Consider the following 19,412-nt stretch of genomic DNA (forward strand, 5'->3'; position numbering starts at 1 on the left):
GCAGAGAGTCATTCCTGCCTTCATTTGGAATGGAGCAATATGCCATCTGGGGATGTGGAACCTGCTAGCTTTGGTTACGCTTGATTTATTAGATAATTAAACTTAGATGAAAGAAAATCTCATACATGGCTTTAATTTACTTTTGATCAACAAAAAAGTCTCGATCTGACTTTGCATGTCTAGTCTTTAATTTCAGAGTAATTATTATTGGTGCTTGTCTGTTTCAGTGATTCAAGTACTTGGACAAACCATAAATATTGTATAGTAAGACAGAATTTATAAAATACAGGTGTCTGATTTCAAGCATCTGCATGTAGGTACAAAAGTAGCATTGACCTGATTTTCAGAACTAGAGCACTGCTGGTTATGCCAACAAAAATAGAGCATGCTGACACTTTCTCAGAAACTGTTTTTCAGCATATGATCTTCAAACTCGTGCTCTGAGATATGTGGTGATAGGGGATTGCTTTTCATTTTTCATTTCCAGAGCTATTGTCTGGCTTGATAATATTTGTTACTCTAATCTGTGGAGGAAGATGTGTTTGTTCCACTTTTAGTCTTGCTCTACCTCTCTGCTATGAGGCATACAGGGCTTTTTGTCATGTGAGCTTCATAGCTAAATGAGTTTTGCAGGAAAAAGGAAAAACTGCTGTTAGTGTTCAAGTTTTAAGAAAGAGCCAGTAAGATGAGCTTGTGCTTCACCATTAAGCGCTAATCTTTCTTTTTAATCATAAATCTGTGCCTTCTTGCTTCTTTTGTCATTGATCAAAACTGTGGTGTTTGGAGCAGGATCTCAGACTGAGTCATCAGTGCACATGGAGTGTGTGGGACTGAGGAATATGCAGGTATCTAGCTGGACTGAATTAAAATGGCCTTGCCCAGAACCTGATTACAAATTTTATGTCAGTCACGCTGCCTTTATGGTCCCACCCATCCTCATGCAGCACATGGCCCACCCCTGCCTGCTGTGTGTGCTGAAGGAGAAGGCTGCTGCTCCCAGCTGGCTTTCCTCTGCACTGAGGGAATGCTTTGCTGATGGACTACAAACAAAATAGCAAAATACAAAATAGCAAAGGCTATTTGCACTATTTAAGCTTCATCAGAGTAAGTGAGCAAGAGAACGCAAGTCTGCTCCCTCATGGTTGGAAACTGTGTTGGCAATCATTCAAGATAAAAACAAAGTTAGTGTTCTTGAAAATGCTTTTAGTCAATTTAAAAACCTTGTTTTCATGATGGAGCGTTGCTCAGTTGTAAGCACTTTCAGATAAAGAGTTTACTTTGCAGGTGAATATATAAAAGCAAAATTCATAAAGTAACTTTACTTTGTGTAAAGTAGATCTATTATTCAGAAGATTGTAACAGAAGTTCATACAGGTTATTGAAAAATAGATTGTCCACTGGGAAGCATCTAAGTGCATACAAGGAAGAAATATGATGCACTACATAGGGAGTGCACGTCTGTTCTGTCATCTCTCCTAGACCTATTATTGACTGAGAGTTACAGCATGTGCATTTTAGATAGCAGACCTGGTTGGCATTTCTAACATGTTCGTTGTGAGCTTTTGAATATAAGTCTCATAGCAAGGGAAAAGAAAGAAATTAAAACAAGCCCAAAACCTTGATTAGCATTGTGCTTTTTAATAATTTCTATTCAGTTGCAAGTTTTTATTGGCAAAATTGGATTTTGCAACTCCTTATTGCCTTATGGAAAAATGCAAGGGATCCCTGATCTTAATACCAGTTTTTTCACAGTGACACAGTCTAACCAGACTTACTCTAAGAACCTGTGTTTTATGTCAAGAAAACATCTATTATATTTGAAGCAAATAATGGCTGTATCTATTGTTTTTCTGCATTTAAGAGAGACAAGTATGCATTCTGAAAAACAGCTCTATGTATAATGTTACAAGCAGCATTATATATTCAGAAAACCATATGGTTTTAAATGAATCTTCTTTTAAAATGCTGTTGCTATACAAATATCTAGAAAGAGAAGACACATAACACTTGAAAACAGCATGTGAGCCATCACTGTAGGTTTTCTATTTATAGCAGTTCCTTAATGATTGAATCTCTACCATTCTTGCAGTAAACCTAAATGCTAAACTGTTACTATACTATGTTTGGATTGCTGTGTTGGATGCAAACTATGGGTCTTGTGCATCAGTCTTTGGATTACACAGGAGTGGCATGTTAATTGTGTGTTGGTTATATCCTCACTGTTAATACCAGATACAGAACTGAGGGCTCCTGAGGCATAGCACCTTTGGGCCACAAGAAGAGCATTAGAGTACATTTCTAAAGGGAATATGTTGAGAAATGGCAGAGTGAATTATAGATTGACCAGAGAAGCCCAGTAATTCATCCTATTAAACATATCCTGCTGCTGATGGGGCAAAAAAAACCCTACTTTTACTGTGCCACAACAAGTTCACCTGAAGATAACAAGTTTGACAACTTTCTAAAAGTATGAAGGAGAATTTAAATTAAAATAAAGGTCAGCCATATATATTTAAGCTTTAAAAAAAAAAAACAAAGGACAAAAAAATTGAATTGGCCATGTGAAGATAAGATTGCTGGCATGGCGGGGAATAAAAAGAAGGGAAAGAAATGGAGAGGTGAACTTTTAACCCAACCAAAATAAATTAAATCTGCGTCCCTCAAAAGCAGAGCACTGTCAGAAAAATTACCCTTACTAACAACCAAACATGTCCTTAATGAGATCAAGGACTTAACCTCTGACAGAACAGGGTAACAAAGCACCTCTCCAATCAATACAACTGTATCTTTTTCTCTCTCTTTCAGTGTTACAGGATAATTAAGTAAACCTTTTCTGCAATGGCATTCTTTCCTTTAGAAATGATATTTTAGAATGCTAAAACATGTTTTATATTCACTTCAGGCAAGGCAATTTGACAAAAAATACTCCTGCCATTTACCTGGTTTCAAAGTCTGAGTATTCATCTTGGAAGAGTAATGATTCTGAAGAATGGCTTATATCTTCAGAAGCATCCTGGACATTAATGATCCTCAAATATTTTTGTTTTGAACTGTATTACCTAATGCTTTCTGTCTGTGGGAGAGAAGTTAAGCAAAAATGAGTAAATGCAACATAGAAAGATGCAAAATTATTTAAAACAAAAGAATCTCTTCCCCACAAGGCAACAATAGAAAACTCAAATTTCTAAAAGTCTGGGCCAGGATAAAATAGGGCGATATATATGTGCTATGTGTTCAGTGATATAGTGTTTGAAACATAGCAATGAATGTTAAAAGATCAGGTATGCAGAAAACAAATAAATTTAAACAAAAACCATGTCATGTAAAACAAATGGAGAGGCAGTACAGTGTTTGAACTTTTCTGGTTTGCATCTGACATCCCTGTGCATTCTGTAAACAGTCTAGATACTTTTCAGATGTGGGAGTAATATGTTTGTTCCCATTGAAAGTGATCCAGGTCTAGTGAACTAGTCTGCTGACTAGTAAAGATGCTATTTCTGGCTTGAGAGAACTTGGTATCTGTGGTGCTTAGGTGCATCATCATAAAAATGGATTTTAAATTGCTATATACAGTGAAGGCATTTTATCTAATCCAAAATCCAGTATTATCAAAGAATGGTAATGTTCCCAAGGTTTGAAGGAAAAATATACTCAATTTTATTCTCTTAATGATTTTTGTTGTGTTGGAAGGTCTTACTTTCAAATACTGCTTGACTGAGAAATTTTTTTTCCTGTGTTTGAAACATATTTCTTCTCTGAGTAAAAATACTGGATGTTAGGAAACAAATGTAAATAGCCAAACTGATTTATGAGCCTGTTTGTTATCTGACATGACTTTAACCTTTTGCTTTGTGTAACAATTTACTAAGTTAGAAGATAATTCCTTAATTGTTATGCCACAAAATCCCATATATCAACTACTGCTAGACCTCTCAAGCATTCCTGGATAAGTTCTCCCATTGTATTTTTTTAACCTTTTTGAGAATATTGGGAAGACTTCTTTTGTACACAAGGATGTGTCTGTTTAGATTAACAAACAACACTTGGTCAAGGATATAAAAAAGGGGGAAAAAAGATAAAATCTAGGCCAGGAGGTTTTAGAGATTTCTTCTCTCAAGTATTAGCTCTTAAAGAACTTCTAAGGGAAAAAGGCAGGGTTTCAACAAAGTGAAAATTTTGTTCATGTTTTGACAGTTCACAGTGCTGTTGTTTTGTTTGTAGTTCAGATTCGTGTGCTGTTGAGAGAGTCTGTTTGGATGAAAGATTTGAAATGTTGTGATCCTTCAGTGTTTTCACTTCTATAAACGTGTTTCTTTTGAAGACATTAATTGCATTAGTTTACCAGGACTGCCTATTTTTAGAGGTGAGTACCTGTCTCTGCACCCCAGGAGTCATCTTGTCCCTTTTGGAGCCAGCAGGGTGTGGAGATGGTGGACTGGCTTACATTGCTGTTTGGGGGCAGGGAAGCTGGCAGAGTGCTGGGGCATCACAGTCCATTCCAAGGCACGCTTTGTTTGCAGCGAGCCTTGCCCTGATGCACCAGCTTTGCTCAGTCCTGTACTTTCATTGTACAGGAATGTGCATTCACATTTCTTGTACATGTTTTTGCCTTTTTCTCTATGCTTCTCTCACTTGTCCTGAAGAACTCTCCTTACCCATACTTAGCACAAAAAAGGAGCAATAACTTGCTTCATCTACAAGCAGAGGGAAAGGCACTGTAGAATACTTTCATTTCCAGCATTTTGTTAACTCAAGAGAAGAAAGAGTATTACTTTTCAGTCTGATCATAAGGCAAATCAGTAAGTACAAATGGTCCCCAGATTCAGGAAGTAAATACCTACTTTTCATCAGTCTCTGTGTGCAGACTCAGGACTGGTTCAAAACTCAAAGTCTGTGGATACATACTTCTGTAACACCATCGTCCTGGTTCACAGCAAGCCCGAGTCACCGTTGCCAGAAGTTACTCTTGTAGTGAGGTAATGCCTCTTCACAGCTTTCTCTCATTCCCAGAATGAGTTTTGAAGCTGAGATAATGTTCTTTTTGGTATTGTATTACCTCTTTGAATTATTAGTAGCAGACCTTCTACTACTACCACAGGTAGAGGTGATTTCTTCCTTTAGTCCCTGGGCGGATCAGAATCTCAGGACAGCCTGGGTCAGTTCTGTTGACATTCATGCGTGAAGTGTCTCAGTTTTCCTCCTGTCTCTGCTTGGTGCATTGTGATAATTACACAAGGACTGGTTCAGATTTAGTTACTAAGGTCCAGGAGCTTGTCTGACATCTCAGTGTTAGCAGTTTGAGATTCTTGAGGTATATTTCAGAGCCATGTTCAAAATTGCTACTTACTTTATTTTAAATTGAAAGTGTCCTTCTCAGCTGAGATCATTTCTGCCATGGAACGAGTCAGCTGCAGGTTTTTATGGCTGATTATTCCTGTATGGTAGTGTTTCATAGCAACAAAGTGATGCTGAGCCCTTGCTGCAAGTTGGTCTTTCTCCAAATGGTCTTAAAATTCCAATTAAATCTGTAAATAGAGCTTTTTAATTTTATTTTTTATCTTTTTTTTTAAATTTTGCTTTCAGCCTTGCTGTTTGTAGGGAGATGAGAAGTTGTGCTCACTACATGTTGTCAAAGCTCTTACACCACTGAGATTAAACTGTTGGCTTTCTGTTCTTACTGTAGTTCCAAAAGGCAAACTACCAAGTCTCAGAAAAAAAACTCTTAAATGAGTAAGTAAAGGCATTTGTTGATGTATTATCATATTTGCTGGTATTCATTTCTCCTTATACATCGGAGTTCAATTGACAATCTCTTCTGTTTCAAGCATGAATTTTTTGAGATGTCACAAATCCCCACTGAATTTGTCAAGCTGTAAATGTTGGGTTATGTTGATATTTTTGGGGAACAGTACTGCACTGATGGAGCTGTGTGTATCCCAGGGTATAGGAATTACTGCTTTGTAATCTTTGTGCTGGGATTCACATTCTGACTCACATTTCTCAGCTGACAGAAGCACTTGACAGCATCACTGAATGCCACTGTGTAGAGCATGGCTTGTTCTTCCTCTCTTGTGAAGAATACACCTTTCCAAGGGCTTTGCATTCCTTAAAGACATGAAAAGTTCTGGAAGTGTTTCTTAGGCTGCTTTTATTTGAGTGCATAAAGTTAGGAGGTGTGTTATTGCTGCAAAACTCCATTACTTGCAGATGACACCAAGAGTTCAGCATTAACTGCAGGATTTTGTCTCAAAGGTGAATTTGGCACACAGTTAAAGATTCCCTTTTTGTCAGCTGGAACAAACCAATTATGTTCCTAAGAAGCTGAAGCAGGTTAGCAGCTAAGGCTAAACTCTGGGCTGTACTCTGTGGCAGGGATCTGCAATGGCCATAAAAGCTGATGTGAGAATTGCATGGCAAGCTTCCAGCAGCTTTGATGAAGAACTCTTTTTATAGCTAGGGCAGGTAATGGTGTTCCAAACCAGAGAAAATGGCGTGTAATTTTGTGAATACCCATCCAGAGAAAAGACAGACAGAGAGGGCTTGAGGAGGATGTATAGGTCTTTATTTTTTTTTAAGATACCGTTTTAATGAAAGCTTTTTAGGAGTTGGCAGCATATCCAAACACCTGCTGCAATGTTTAATAAAATACTCCAGTTGAATGGAAAGCTTTCCTCCTGACCTTTATAGAAAATCAAAGGATTATTTGACTTTGTATAGTTCTGACAAAAAAACCCCTTAGTTTTTACAGGAAGAAATGCAGGTGTTGAGTTCCCAATATGAAAAATAGTCAGTTGTGATTTTTCCCTCCATAATTGTTTCAGATTAGCTAGTTTTATTGGACCCTTTTCAATTAATTCATTTTGATTAAAACTGCACAGGAATAGAGACGACAATCTGCAGATTAGAGTGTGATATATTGCAATACCGTTGGTTTATTCTCTGATGAGTCATGCCTGTGACATTTTGTTTATTATTTAACATTGCATGAGTCACCTTTTGGTCCAGATTAAAAAATGTGCCATGTCCTACAGAATTTACTTACAGCTTCAAACAGAAGTAGAGCAAAGCAAACCATTTAGAACAGGGTGAATGCAATATAGTAGGAAGAAAGCTGTGCATTACACTAAAATCTTGACTCATTCACTGAAGATGCATTGGCAGTGTGGTGAAACACTATGTTTTGTTTAAAACATGTTTATTCAGTTATGGTTCTTTATTTATCTTGGTGTTGTAAGGCAAAGAGATTTTTCACTAGGATGAATGTTTTTGTGAATCAGTTTTGAAAGCATCCTAAGACTACAGCCAGGGAGTTGTGAGAGAAATAAGCAAATGCCTGTAAATATAATGCAATGCGTCTAGTTGGAGAACTTGTTATTCACAGTTAAAGTTAAAAGATAAAGTGTGTATCATCTTGAAGAATGACTGGCTGAGATTTCAACCTTAAAACTAAACACCAGTTACCATTTTTGTTTCTTGCTGTCAAGGTGACAGAACATAAATTTCAATGTTTAAAATAGCTTAAATTATAATGTAGATGCTACATCACCTTTCCCATCACCCATTTATCGCCAGTTTTCAAACTGTGGGGAAAAAAAAGATAATCTCATTGTCTTTCAGTCTCCAGAACCACCCTACAGTTTTGGGAAAACCATCTGTAAGGCTTGTTGAAGTACAGTGGATTTGCTTTCCTATGTGTACATTTTGATATCTTTGCTGAATCTGTCCATAGCTCAGCAGGACCTGTGTTCACTTCAGCTTGGACGAGGACAAGTGAGGTTTGGTTGAGGCAGGAAGAAAGAGTTCCTAAAATCTGTGATATTTGCAGTAGGTGACAAATTCTGTTTATTACTGAACTAACAGTTTTAAAACCCTGGCAGAAATGGTGCTTCATATCTCCTTACTAATCACAGGTCATCCAACCAAGGAGGAATTTTTGAGCCCTGGTGAACAGAATTCCTTACAATGCATAAGTACAGTGACTCATGCCATAATTTCTCTCTTTTCACAGAGAAAAATGTATGACTTAAATGTAGAAAAAAGTATAAGTTTTACAAATTAATAGAAAATGGCAATTTCCCCCCCCCTTCTTTGATGTGAAGCATTAGGGCATTTTGACAGTAAACTATACCTGTCAGTGTGGAAGCCAATATGTAACGTTAGCAATCAGCTAAGAGGCACCTTCATATGGCTTGTATTAATCATACTGTCAATTTTAATTCCATGGCCATCCTTCTTTCCACTTTTCACTTGGAATTTATTTCAGAGCATGATCAAAGCTCTGCTGTTCATTACATACAGCATTAGCTAATTTGGCTTTTGGCAACTCTCATCCCAGTTCCTATTAAACGCTGGCCATAAATTGAGATAAGCATTGTGCCAAAACACTTCAGGATTACCTAATGGTAACATAGAGAGGGGTGTATTATCGTGTTGGTTTGAAGACTGTTGGGTTACTGTAAAATTAACCATTAGCAGATACTTACAACCTCCAAGAAAAATTTACAGCTGCAGTGATTTTTTACATGTCTTCTGAATTGACTACAGGATTAAATAAATGAATGTGAGAAAAATCTTGTTCCTGTAACATGTCTGAAACACTCATTTGTGTATGCCGGAGTTTTATAGAGGCTTTTATACAGACAGTTTTGCAAGTGTGCTGTATCATAAAATATTTTGTGTCACAGAATGTGCTGTGTTTATACAACAAGATTATTGGGTCAACTGCTTTTTCCCAAGCTGCAGTCAATTAGGCGTCTCTGTGGAAGACTGATACCAGAAGACATTTTATTTAGAATTTTTTCTTTCAGCGGGTGTTTCTAGAACATGCTGAATCCTTAATTTGTAGTGATAGATACAAAAAAATTGCAATTTCCCTGGAGAGAGGGGGAAATGCTGCTTGGGTATGTTTGTATGGCTTGGTATAAAACACCCTCTCTGCTAGCACTTGGCCCTCTTTTTTTCATACTTCAGTCTTGAAGGTAGGCTTAAAATCCCGGTGTAAAATATCCATAAAAGCCTTGAACAGAAATGTATATGGTGAGAAGTAATGAACTAATGGGTTTTTTCCAGTGCCAGGTAAGTTGGTGACAAAATTTCTAAAGATTTTGGGCTGCCTCCCATCTTAGCTGTTATTGTTGGAGAAAATTGCAGAGAACAGTTGGGCTTCTAAATCTTTTCCAAAAGTCTAATAAAAACCAGATAATGCTTTAGTTCATTACTGGCTGAATATGATATGTAACAGCTGTGGTTTAAACACTAGTAAAAATAAGTTATAAGCAATTAGAAAATTTGTTTCTAAAAAAAAAAAATTGAATTGCTAGAAAGCATGATGGTGCCATAAGACAGAAAAATACTCACAATTATGTAACTGACCAGATTACTTGGGCTTTTGAGTTTATTAGTATATCTCTTGATAGAATATTTATTTGACTTCCCCTGATTTAATAAATATTTGTTTATTTAATTGACATGTTTTAATTTATATCTATTTAATTTAGACATATTATATAATTTTATTATTATAATTTAAATATTTTCTAGGGCTTTCCAAGATCAGGAGTAAATTCCAGAAATAGGACTGGCTTGCTGTGCTTGCTTTCCAACCAGTCTTCTAGAGTTCTTCTTGAAAACAGAAGGAGAGTACAAAAATATGTAAGGGTAGAAAAGACCAGTTTCCTCACTAGGAGATGATGTTTGCAGTATTTTATTTTTTGCTTTGCTTAACTCATTGCTTCTGCAGTTGCTTCCTGGAAACATGAGCACAGAATCTGTTTCCTTAGAGATTATCTTAACTTTTTCTTTTTTTGTTTACTTAAGAAAAACCTCTTTCTTGTTGTCTTATTTGTAAGTCTCTTGCCCAGAAGTGCTGGTCTGGAAATGTCTACTTTTTTTTTCTTTTTCCATTTTGATAGTATATAAAGCAATTGTAGTATTCAGAATAAATTTGCTTTTTCTGAGAGAAACCACTTAATTAGTTTTAAGGCGTAAGACAGACTTATCTGGAAAGAGGTGTGTTTCAGTTCTTCTAGAGACCAGAGCTGGTAAAATGAGCCCAGATTCTCATGATGCAGTTTAATACTTTTTACTTTGAAATATAACTGCATATTAAACCTGGTATCTTTTTCAGCATAGATTTCTACTTGTGACATTTTACAGTGGATTGCTAGTAAAAATACAGACCAGGACTTCTGCTCTACCTAAAGCAGTTTCTAAAGTGTAAATGCAAGGAAACACCATGCACGCTGGCATTTTTCCTTTCAAACTCATTAATTTAATACATGTTGCATTCAGCCACCTCCAGGAAAAAAAGAAAGCACCGTGATTCAGCCATTCAATTTTAAGATCCACATTCTGCAAATGACTTGGGCATTTTCAGGCTTAAATGTTTTTCTGAACCTAAGTATATTCATAGATATGCTTAAAACTAAACATAAGCTTAAGCACTCTGTTGAGCGTGTCCAGGTTTCAAATGTGCTGGTGCAGTGAACAGAAGATGGGTGATCTGCTCCTGCTCTTCTGACAGTCTGTGAAACGTTCTGGCAGAAATGGAGCTGCCAGGTTTCCTTGGGCAGCCTCTGTGCGTGTGTGTGTGTGATCAGGATGTGAGGGGAGGAAAGGGATGTTCTGTTACAGATGATAAATGGACCGGATAATGCTGTCTGCTCACGCTGCCCACCACGTTCTGTAATAAGCGTCTGCTCACTTGCATCTGCCTCAGCCACACTTTAATGGGACAGGCTGAAACTCTCCCTGCTGGACAGGTTCTTTTAAGTTCGGAGTTTTGAGGTTTTGTATTTTAAGTAAATGCCTTCCACCTTTTGTGAAAGTTGAAGATCTATAGGTAAAGAAATAAAGGTAGGCTATTTATAAATATATAAAAATCAGATTATTGTTGTGTTGACGCATTGTGTTTGTGCTCTGAGGTAGCAGCGTGCAGGCTGACAGAAGTTTCACTCTGATCTAAAGAATGTGCTTTGGGATGCTCCTATTAGAAAACTGTCCCAACTTGGCAAAGATACAAGCTTCTGAAACATCTCTGGTTTATGTGCTTTGTAATGTCTTAAAGAAGCACATCAGGTGTAAGCACATGAAATTTCCACCTGTACTGAGCATATTCCAGTTGAGAACTGCGACACATTTCACTGTGCTGGAGTGGCAAGAGGAATTGGATCTGAGGCAGGAAGGCTGCCCTTCAGTCCTAGTGTTTCCCTGGAGTTTCAGCAGGGAGGAGGCTGAAATGAGGGAGAAATGGGCTATGCTGCTTTGGGAATAAATAAATAGATAGAGTAGATGGAGCTTACAGATTGTGGCAGGTGTTAGGATTGTAAGTGTGTGCATGTGGATGTTTGTGGAAGAGAAGTTTAATGGGAGAGGTGAAGAAACCATGAAATAGATCCAATACATAATAACTTTTTGTCATTTCTCCCCTCTTCTCTCCCAGGATTTGGACATGTTTTTGGATAAAGTGAAATTTTGAAAGAAAAATTTTATGATAATATATGGGATATGTGATTTTAAAAGCAGCATTTTTTGGAGTAGCAGAAGAAAGGCCCTTTTTAAAGTCCCTTAGCTATGATAATTCTGTCTTGTTAGCAAGGCTCTCTGTTGCAGCCAGTTCAGACTACAGGAGGGAAGGGAGGTCTGGTCATGCTTTCTTCTTATGTATATTACAGAAATGTTTGCTCATATTGACACCAATTAAAGACAGTTTAATTTAATTGAACTTCCTGAGCTTTATGAAAATTTTTCTTTGCCTATATTGCTTCCCTGACAGAATTACTTTTCACTTTCCTCCTGCGATTTTTGCTCCTCTCAGAAACATGCAAGACCCGCTAAACTAAAAACTGTTGCCACTAGAAGATAAAATTTGGTTTGGTGGCTTTTTGGGGTTTTTTTTGGTTGCATTTTTGTTTTGTTTTATTTTGTTTTATCTGTTCATAGTGTTTGAATTTAGCTTATTTTAATGTCAGAACACTGTGATCTGGAGTCCTAGCAAGGAAACTAATGATCTCCCTGCCCTCTGCTCTCACAACAACATGATTTTGCTGTGATACTTTCCTTTGGCAAAGGCCAGCAGAGGACAGAGGTTCAAATGAGGAGCTGTTCTCAGGTGTTGGCTTCTTCACTTGTGCAGTTGGTTACCAGAGACCACCTTGCTTCAGAGTATGGACTGGTTCTAGGCTAGTCTAGGTCCAGATTTCTGACTTTAATTGAAAGTTTCTATAAGTAGTAGATTATAAAATAGACTTTTGATGCAAAATTATATTAATGTCTCCCCAAGCTGATGTTTGGAATGCACTTTATCAACAGCACAGCTACTGGCTTTTTAGGTGTTTTTTTTTTTCTTTTTTTTCTTCAGTTGAGTAGATTTTGTCAGGAATTGCTGTGGGAAATCCACTATAGAAATCAAATTACTGTTCATAATTTCAGGAATTTAACCCTAATTGGCAATTTTTGTTTTGGAAGAGGTGAGGTTGGGGACCCACTGCTGCAAAACACAGCTGCTGCTGCTGCTTCTGCTCGTGTTGGTGGCTTTGCAGAACAGAATAGTTCTTCTGGCTCACCAAGCACCTGGCACAGGACCACAAGTTTGATGGCACTGCATTTATCAAGGGGAAGAGGTTCAGTGCTGTTTGTGTGCTCACTTGGCACACTGCAAAATGAGAGGGGACCTTGCTGTTGGCATTGGAGAACTTACAACTTGTGGGAATGTTACCCTGGGTGTTGCTCACAGTGGAATAGTTCTCTTGTAATCATGAAAGGCATGTTCTTGCCTTTCACTGCTTTTTAATGGTTGCAGATAGAAATCATGGTTGGGTTTGTAACCTGGTTTCAGAAAAAAAAAAAAAACCAAAAAACCAAAATAAAATAACCCCAAACCAAAAATCAGCTCTATGAAGATATTTTAAATATTGAACAGGTACATTCATGCTAGTGTAGTAAATTTGGATAAACTTTAGTATTTTGGTTTATAACATATTCATACTAGTGTTAATGTAATGAAAGTAAATCTTGTCTTCTGGTGATTTATACTATACTCCTTAGACATTTCTTTTTTGAAAGCAGATGTCTGCTTTTTGTGGATCTGACTTTCAGGAGTTATACTAAACCAGATTAAGAAATCAGTATGGGAATGTGACTGAAATAATGAACTTAACTACTCAACTCCCTGTTTTTCCCTTCAATTTCTCTTGAATAACTACTTACATTTCCTTTATCAAGTTACAATTTCAAAATGAAATATAAACTGTTAATAAAATAGATCCATTTATTTTCAAGAGGTTTCATGCATCACATGACCCAGATTCATAATTTCTGCCTTGACAGTTTTATTAATACTGTTCTAAATTTGCAAATATGAACAGCTGGAAAAGTAATCCAGGGGAGGCTGTTTATCTGCTGGCTCTTTTCAGGTTCATGGGAGTTACGAGGTGGGCTTGAGCTCAATCTGCAGTGTGCTAAGTCCAGTGTGTTTTCTGAAGTTGCAGGTCTTGCGCACAGGGACATCCCCCACAGTCTGGGCACTTTATGACTGGTAAAGGTTTGTTTCCATGGGAGGGAAAAGAACATTAAAAAGCCATTCAGAAGAGTAAACCAAAGGTCTACCTAACCTGTAATTTTTAATTTATTTTTTTTTAACAATGGCTTTTAGTGGATGCCTAGGAAAGACATGACAGTGGCCAGGCAAAAGTAGTGACTTCCCACATCTGTGCTCCAACTTCTGATCCCTCTCTGGCTTGAAGATGAGTCAGAGGGTCTGCCTTCTTGTTTAAGGCTGTGTCGTTGTGTATGTTGGCTGAGTAGTGCTTGCATGAAAACTAATTTCTGACAAGGAACTAGTTAGGTAATCCTGCAGTAAAAGTCATTACATGGAAAAGCAATTTAAAACATGTTGCTCTTCTAAATTTATTTTAAAAGATAGAGTGTTTTCCACGATTAAATGCAGTGGTTTTGTTGGGTTTTGCTCTGATTTCCCTAGATGTCTCTTCTATTCCTTCCTCACCTGTATTAAAAATGGGAAAAACTTAGGCAGTCTCTATCCTCCATAATATTATTTACATTTCCTTGAAAATATTTGTTGTATTTTCTTAAAAGCTGTTTGAATTTGGAACTACTTTGAAGTCTCTGTATAAAGTTACTCACTTGTCTCATGTTTTTTTTTAAATTCCTCAAGAGGCAGTGCTTGAATAATTACAGTTGCAAACTTTGATTTTCACTCCTTAATATGATTTCAAAAATACTTTTTTTTTTGGTTAAGTAATGTGAGATGAACCCCAGTGCAAAGGACTTCAGGCATCTAGAAGTGACTCTGTGTGATGCTGTCTCTTTTTAACTGTTCTTTGTAACTTTTCAGATAAATATCATTCTCTGGATACCTCGATTTTTGTTAATTCTGCCTTAAGCATAAGATTTTAGCCCAATTCTGTTATTTAGTTTTGAGTAATTCCCAATCTGATCTCTTCATTTTTACATTTACACATCAAAATTTTATCTGTGGGTTAGTTACTCCCCTTTCAACCTGTGATTACTTATGACTTCTGCATAGGAGTATTGTTTGTCTTGTTCAGTTGTTGTTTTCAGCATTTTACCTTTTTGCATTTAAGAAATTCCTCCAGAGCTGACTCTGATCCTTGTTTTATTGCTGTGTGTTTTTAGCATAAACCAACATTATTTGCTATCATTTTTTTTTGGAAAAAAGGTTTCTTAGTAGCAGACAGTATTAACTAGAGGGGAAAAGGAAAATCTAAATGAGGGAGAGAAAGTTGTACTGATGACATAATTTTTTTAATAATATGGTATTAATCATTGCATTACACACAAATCAATACCAGTTGATTCATTAAACTTTTAGTCTTTGTTTGTTGATTGTATCAATTTTCAGCCTTTCTTTCACCTCTTTAAAGAAGGTATTATTCCTTGTAATGTTTGTTTCTTTGACCTACGTTTCTGCAATACATTTTAAGAAATATTTTAACATATGGCTCTTTGTCTCTTGTTACCATAATCATACTTTTTACTTTAATTCTTATATATTAGCTTGTTTAGAATTTCATCACAGCTTCTTTGAAGCTTGTAGTATTTTCATTAGCTTCTTGCTTGTGTAATACCATAATCTGAGGGATTTTTTTGTCTGTTATGTTGTTATTTGTGTGCCCAAGTCCATAAAGATCAGACAGCTCAGCAAGATAGTATTTCAGAGAGGAGTACTGCTTTGCTTCATTTTATATTTTAAAATTCGAGGGAATTTGGGAAATAGTTTGTATGTGCTACCTGAATTTAAGCACCTTCATGAGTATCATCATGGCGGTGTAAGCATGTGCTTGAAGTTAAGCATATATAACATATAAGGCACATTTCAGTGTTGCTTTATCTTTCTCAGCTGGGAGCAAGTTCCTGCTTACAAATATGCAGTATATTGTCAGCTCAGGCCTTGATAGAAGAAGATTTATTATTTAGATTGTAGTTGACATAAATGAAGAAACAAAACTACTGACTTGACAGTTTGGCATTTGTGTTTTGTGAGATCGTGCATATTTAAGTGAAATTTAGAGACTGCTCAGTCTCTAATTTTGCAATAAATTAGGACTGATTTGACATCTTATATATGGAATGTTTCTCCATTTCCTGAAAAGTTTCTGTCATGGGTGTGCCACTTCCTTAAGGATTTTATTTGTGTGTGTATATATATATTTATATACATGTAAAAAAATTCACTCTGAAACTGTATATACTGGGTGCAGTATATACTATATTCAATTCCTATACACCAATAATACATGTTAAAAGCTATTATTTTATCTGGAATCACAAATACAAAATTCAATTAGAATGTTATAGTATATAGTGAAAATAGGATTACTATGGAAATAAGGCAGACTATCTGTGTTTAGATTCAAATCATGAATGACTGCAAACAGAAAAAATATGGAGTAGCTGAGGCTTAATGTGGTTATAGTGAGCTATGTTGTACATGTCACAAGAAATCATTGTTTATACCTCTGTTACTAAAATTTAGGAATATTATGCTGTTTTCTCCACGATTCAAACTCTATAAAACAACATTTTTCTTTTTCCTTTTTTTTTCACAGCACTTGCTACTAGCAATAAAGTTTATCATGGCATTTGTAATTCCTGATAAACCAAGAGATATCCAGATGAAACTCGCCAAATTGGAATTTGAATCTTTAGAGGCTCTCAAACAACAGGTAGGAGCATTTCAGATGCAGCTTCATTTTCTCTTAATCCATCATTACTTAAGGAGTGGAGCAGAGAGCTTTGACATATTTGTCTGTCCTTCCAACCCACCATTATATGCAAATCCACTCCAGGAAAATGATGTCCCCTTTCAGACAGCTTGAAATTCCTGGTGTGACTGGTAGTGTGGCACCTTATAATGTCTGTTGTCCTCGTGTGTGCAAGCATACTTTGTTTATATTGTCACATTTAAGGAAATTAGGCTCTATGAAATCTCGTTTCAACTCCTGGAGGTATTTGTTATTACAACACTAGAATTTCTTTCATTTCTGAAATACCATCACAAGTAAACAGTTAACTTGGCTCTAGTAGTAATCAGAAATTGTAAATAGTCTGAACATGTTTGAAATAATTGTGTTGAGAGGAAATAGTAATGTTGCCCTATTTTACTGTCCATACAGTAGTCTCATTTTATTGCGTAAAAATGTATATTCTGCAATATACTTAACAAACATTCCAAAGCAATTTAGGAAAATAAGAAACTAGATTGTTTTAATGAAAATTTCTGTTTTAGCCAATGATTCTGTAGAGTCAGTGGAGGAGACCACAAGAGATGAAGAGTTGCATGGGATTGGCTTCAGTAGGATATAGAGATCCTACAGAGCTGGTTTTGCAATGATGGCATTCTTTAGGAGTTTCTGACTGTACAATGCTAGATGGGATTTCTAAACTATCTTACATACCAGAAAATTAGCTAAGAATAAAAACTCCAGCATTGAGCTGCAGAGACTGGTTTCCCTATTTCTTGTTGTTTCAGATATTTTCGTACTTTAGATGGTGGTTTTACGTGAACGTGTTGTTTGTGTGCTTGACATGCACATGTGTAAACTCCTCTATACTATTTATTATGTGTGTAAAATGGAAAATTACTTTTTAAAGTGTCTACTGTAGCAGCATTTGACAAAATGATCTCTTGATTCTGAACAGAGTCTATAAGCAATCCACTGCCTTTTGTAGTTAAAATCCTACAGTTTTGTGTGATACTAGAACATCACTATTGAGGTCGGTGCTGTCTTTCTTAATCAGCCCTGACAAACATAATCCAAATCACAGTTGTATCTAATGCCTGATTGTTTTGTTTTGTTTTGTTTTTCTCTAGTAGGTCAATATGAAGTTACCAGGAGCTGGCCAGGGAATCTCATGGGATTTTTAGATAATATTAAAAGGAACAGGACTACATTTCTATTTCAGATGTTCTTTCTCTGTTTTCATTTTGTAGACAGGCAAAACTAGGTCACCCACTGGAATGTTAAGGCCAAGTGAATATAGTCACCTTTGGTCACAATGTTCCAACTGGAATATGTACAGAGTCTCTTTCTGTGAGTGTGCATGTCAGCAGTTAGGTCTTCATCTCCTATCCTAGCATCTGTGTATTCCTACAATGATATATGCCTGATTCCCAGTTTTTCAGGGTTGCTTCATTAATTCAGTAGCAAAAAGTTAGTCTGAATTTCAGCAAAAGCCAGAAACCTGGCCTGGTTCTCACCTATGCTTTCAGACTTCCTAAAGGATCTAGGGAAGAGTATTGGCTGAGTTTCAAGTGCCTTGATAGGTAGGTTAAATGCAAGTATATGCCATCACCTTTTTAGATTTCCCCTGATTGATACTGTGCTATGTATGCCACAGACATGTAGATATTTGGACTTTCTTCCTTGTTCTGTAGTGTTTTTTGAGTGAAAAAGATCTGCATTTAAAAGTAGTACGTTGGCACTGCAAGAAGATACCAAAACATTTTGTTCAGAAGCACATTTTCTATTTCTTCCTCTTGTTACTGAGAGTCAACATGGTAATTTATGCTGTATATCTTACTTTGAAGCAAAAAATCAGAACAACAAAATCCCCCAAAACATGTATATAAAACAACAGGCATAAATATCTGGGGTAAATATGTTGCAGGATCAAGTGTTATGAAGAAACTGGTTTGTATACTTTTGTGCAAGTATGCATCACATTCCTTTCTTGATGCTATCCAGACATGCATTCCATTGTGTTTTACCATACAATCTTTTGGAGTACTGCTGTCTTGGGATGTAGCTATTAGAAATAGGGTATTAACAATGCCACACTGTAAACTCTGAGATGCCAAAACAGATTATTGGGCTCTGTATAGAGTGCATGGAGAGAAGATCTCCTAATACAGCTGCTTTGAACAGTTATATTGATTATGTTTGGGATCCTTAACTTTAGGCAGTGGCAGTACTTTTACATTTTCGTTAATGCCAAGTTAATTGCTTTTTAACATGGTGCATTGGGACTGTAACTATTCTGTGTTCAAATCCATTTGAAGACTTGAGTGTCTGTTTGAAAGGGATTTTAGAGACTGGAGTGTCTCTGGTCTCTAATAGAGATGAATAGTCAAAATTAGAGCTTGTTAAAAAAATCCTACTTTGAAGGGTAAAAAATGCCATAAAAAAAAAAAAGAAGTCATTTTATATTGGAATGTTAGTCTTGTTTTGAAGTTCTCAAACTTTAGGAAAGGTTTTTAGAAACTCTTGAATTGTTTCTTTGAAACATTTCTTTACATAGTTTAAGACTGTTGAAAAGGGGTAGACTGTTGAATGGGTTGAATAATGTGATTTATTTTGAGAAATACTTTGTTATGATACAGTTCTAGTATTGTTTGTTTATGTAACTTGTTTGTTAATGTAACTCAAGACAAAGTATGTTCATCTTTCTGAATCCAAATTGGAGGATGTGCTACAGCTGTAGATTTTGCTTCAGATTTCCCTGGTATCCTTCAATGGAAAGAATGATAGAGGAGGCTGGTTAGACTCTGTTTTTGATGGGACCTGGGGCAGAAAGTAAATTAATGTGAACTTCTTTGTAGAGTACTAAAGAGATTATGGATCAAGATTCTTGGAAGAGGAGCAGGAGCAAGTCCTTTCACACTCCCTAAAGTGTTGTCAGGTTCTTTATTGCCGGGATAATGGGCAACTAGAAATGGGTATTGCCAGGATGATGGGCCCATCAGGATCCTTCCTGGGGAAGTAGCCACTTGTAAAGGGGAGTGAGGTGCCTGAGACTCTCCTTGCGTCTTTGCAGTACTCTGCTCTGGTGCCTGTACTTGCTACAAGCACAGAAGCATGCCATGCTCTTTGGTCTAGTTCCTATTTTAGGGAGGCCTAAGTATAGATGTGCCTGCAGGCAGCATGGGAACA

The 19,412-nt window shown here is 36.6% G+C and overlaps 1 protein-coding gene across 3 annotated transcripts in view; it reads left to right on the forward strand.

The window, feature by feature from the left end:
- The window catches only part of ANO10 (anoctamin 10), a 121,279-nt gene that overhangs the window by 64,098 nt on the left and 37,769 nt on the right, over window positions 1-19,412 (forward strand). For all 3 annotated transcript variants that reach the window (XM_054273694.1, XM_054273693.1, XM_054273692.1), the window contains one exon: window positions 16,089-16,205. In XM_054273694.1, the coding sequence (XP_054129669.1) occupies window positions 16,089-16,205 (117 nt within the window). The remainder of the gene's footprint in view (window positions 1-16,088; window positions 16,206-19,412) is intronic.

The sequence above is a fragment of the Melozone crissalis genome, unplaced genomic scaffold, assembly GCF_028551555.1.
Source record: "Melozone crissalis strain CALT ecotype California unplaced genomic scaffold, PUWL_Pcris_2 ptg000016l_1, whole genome shotgun sequence".
NCBI lineage: Eukaryota > Metazoa > Chordata > Aves > Passeriformes > Passerellidae > Melozone > Melozone crissalis.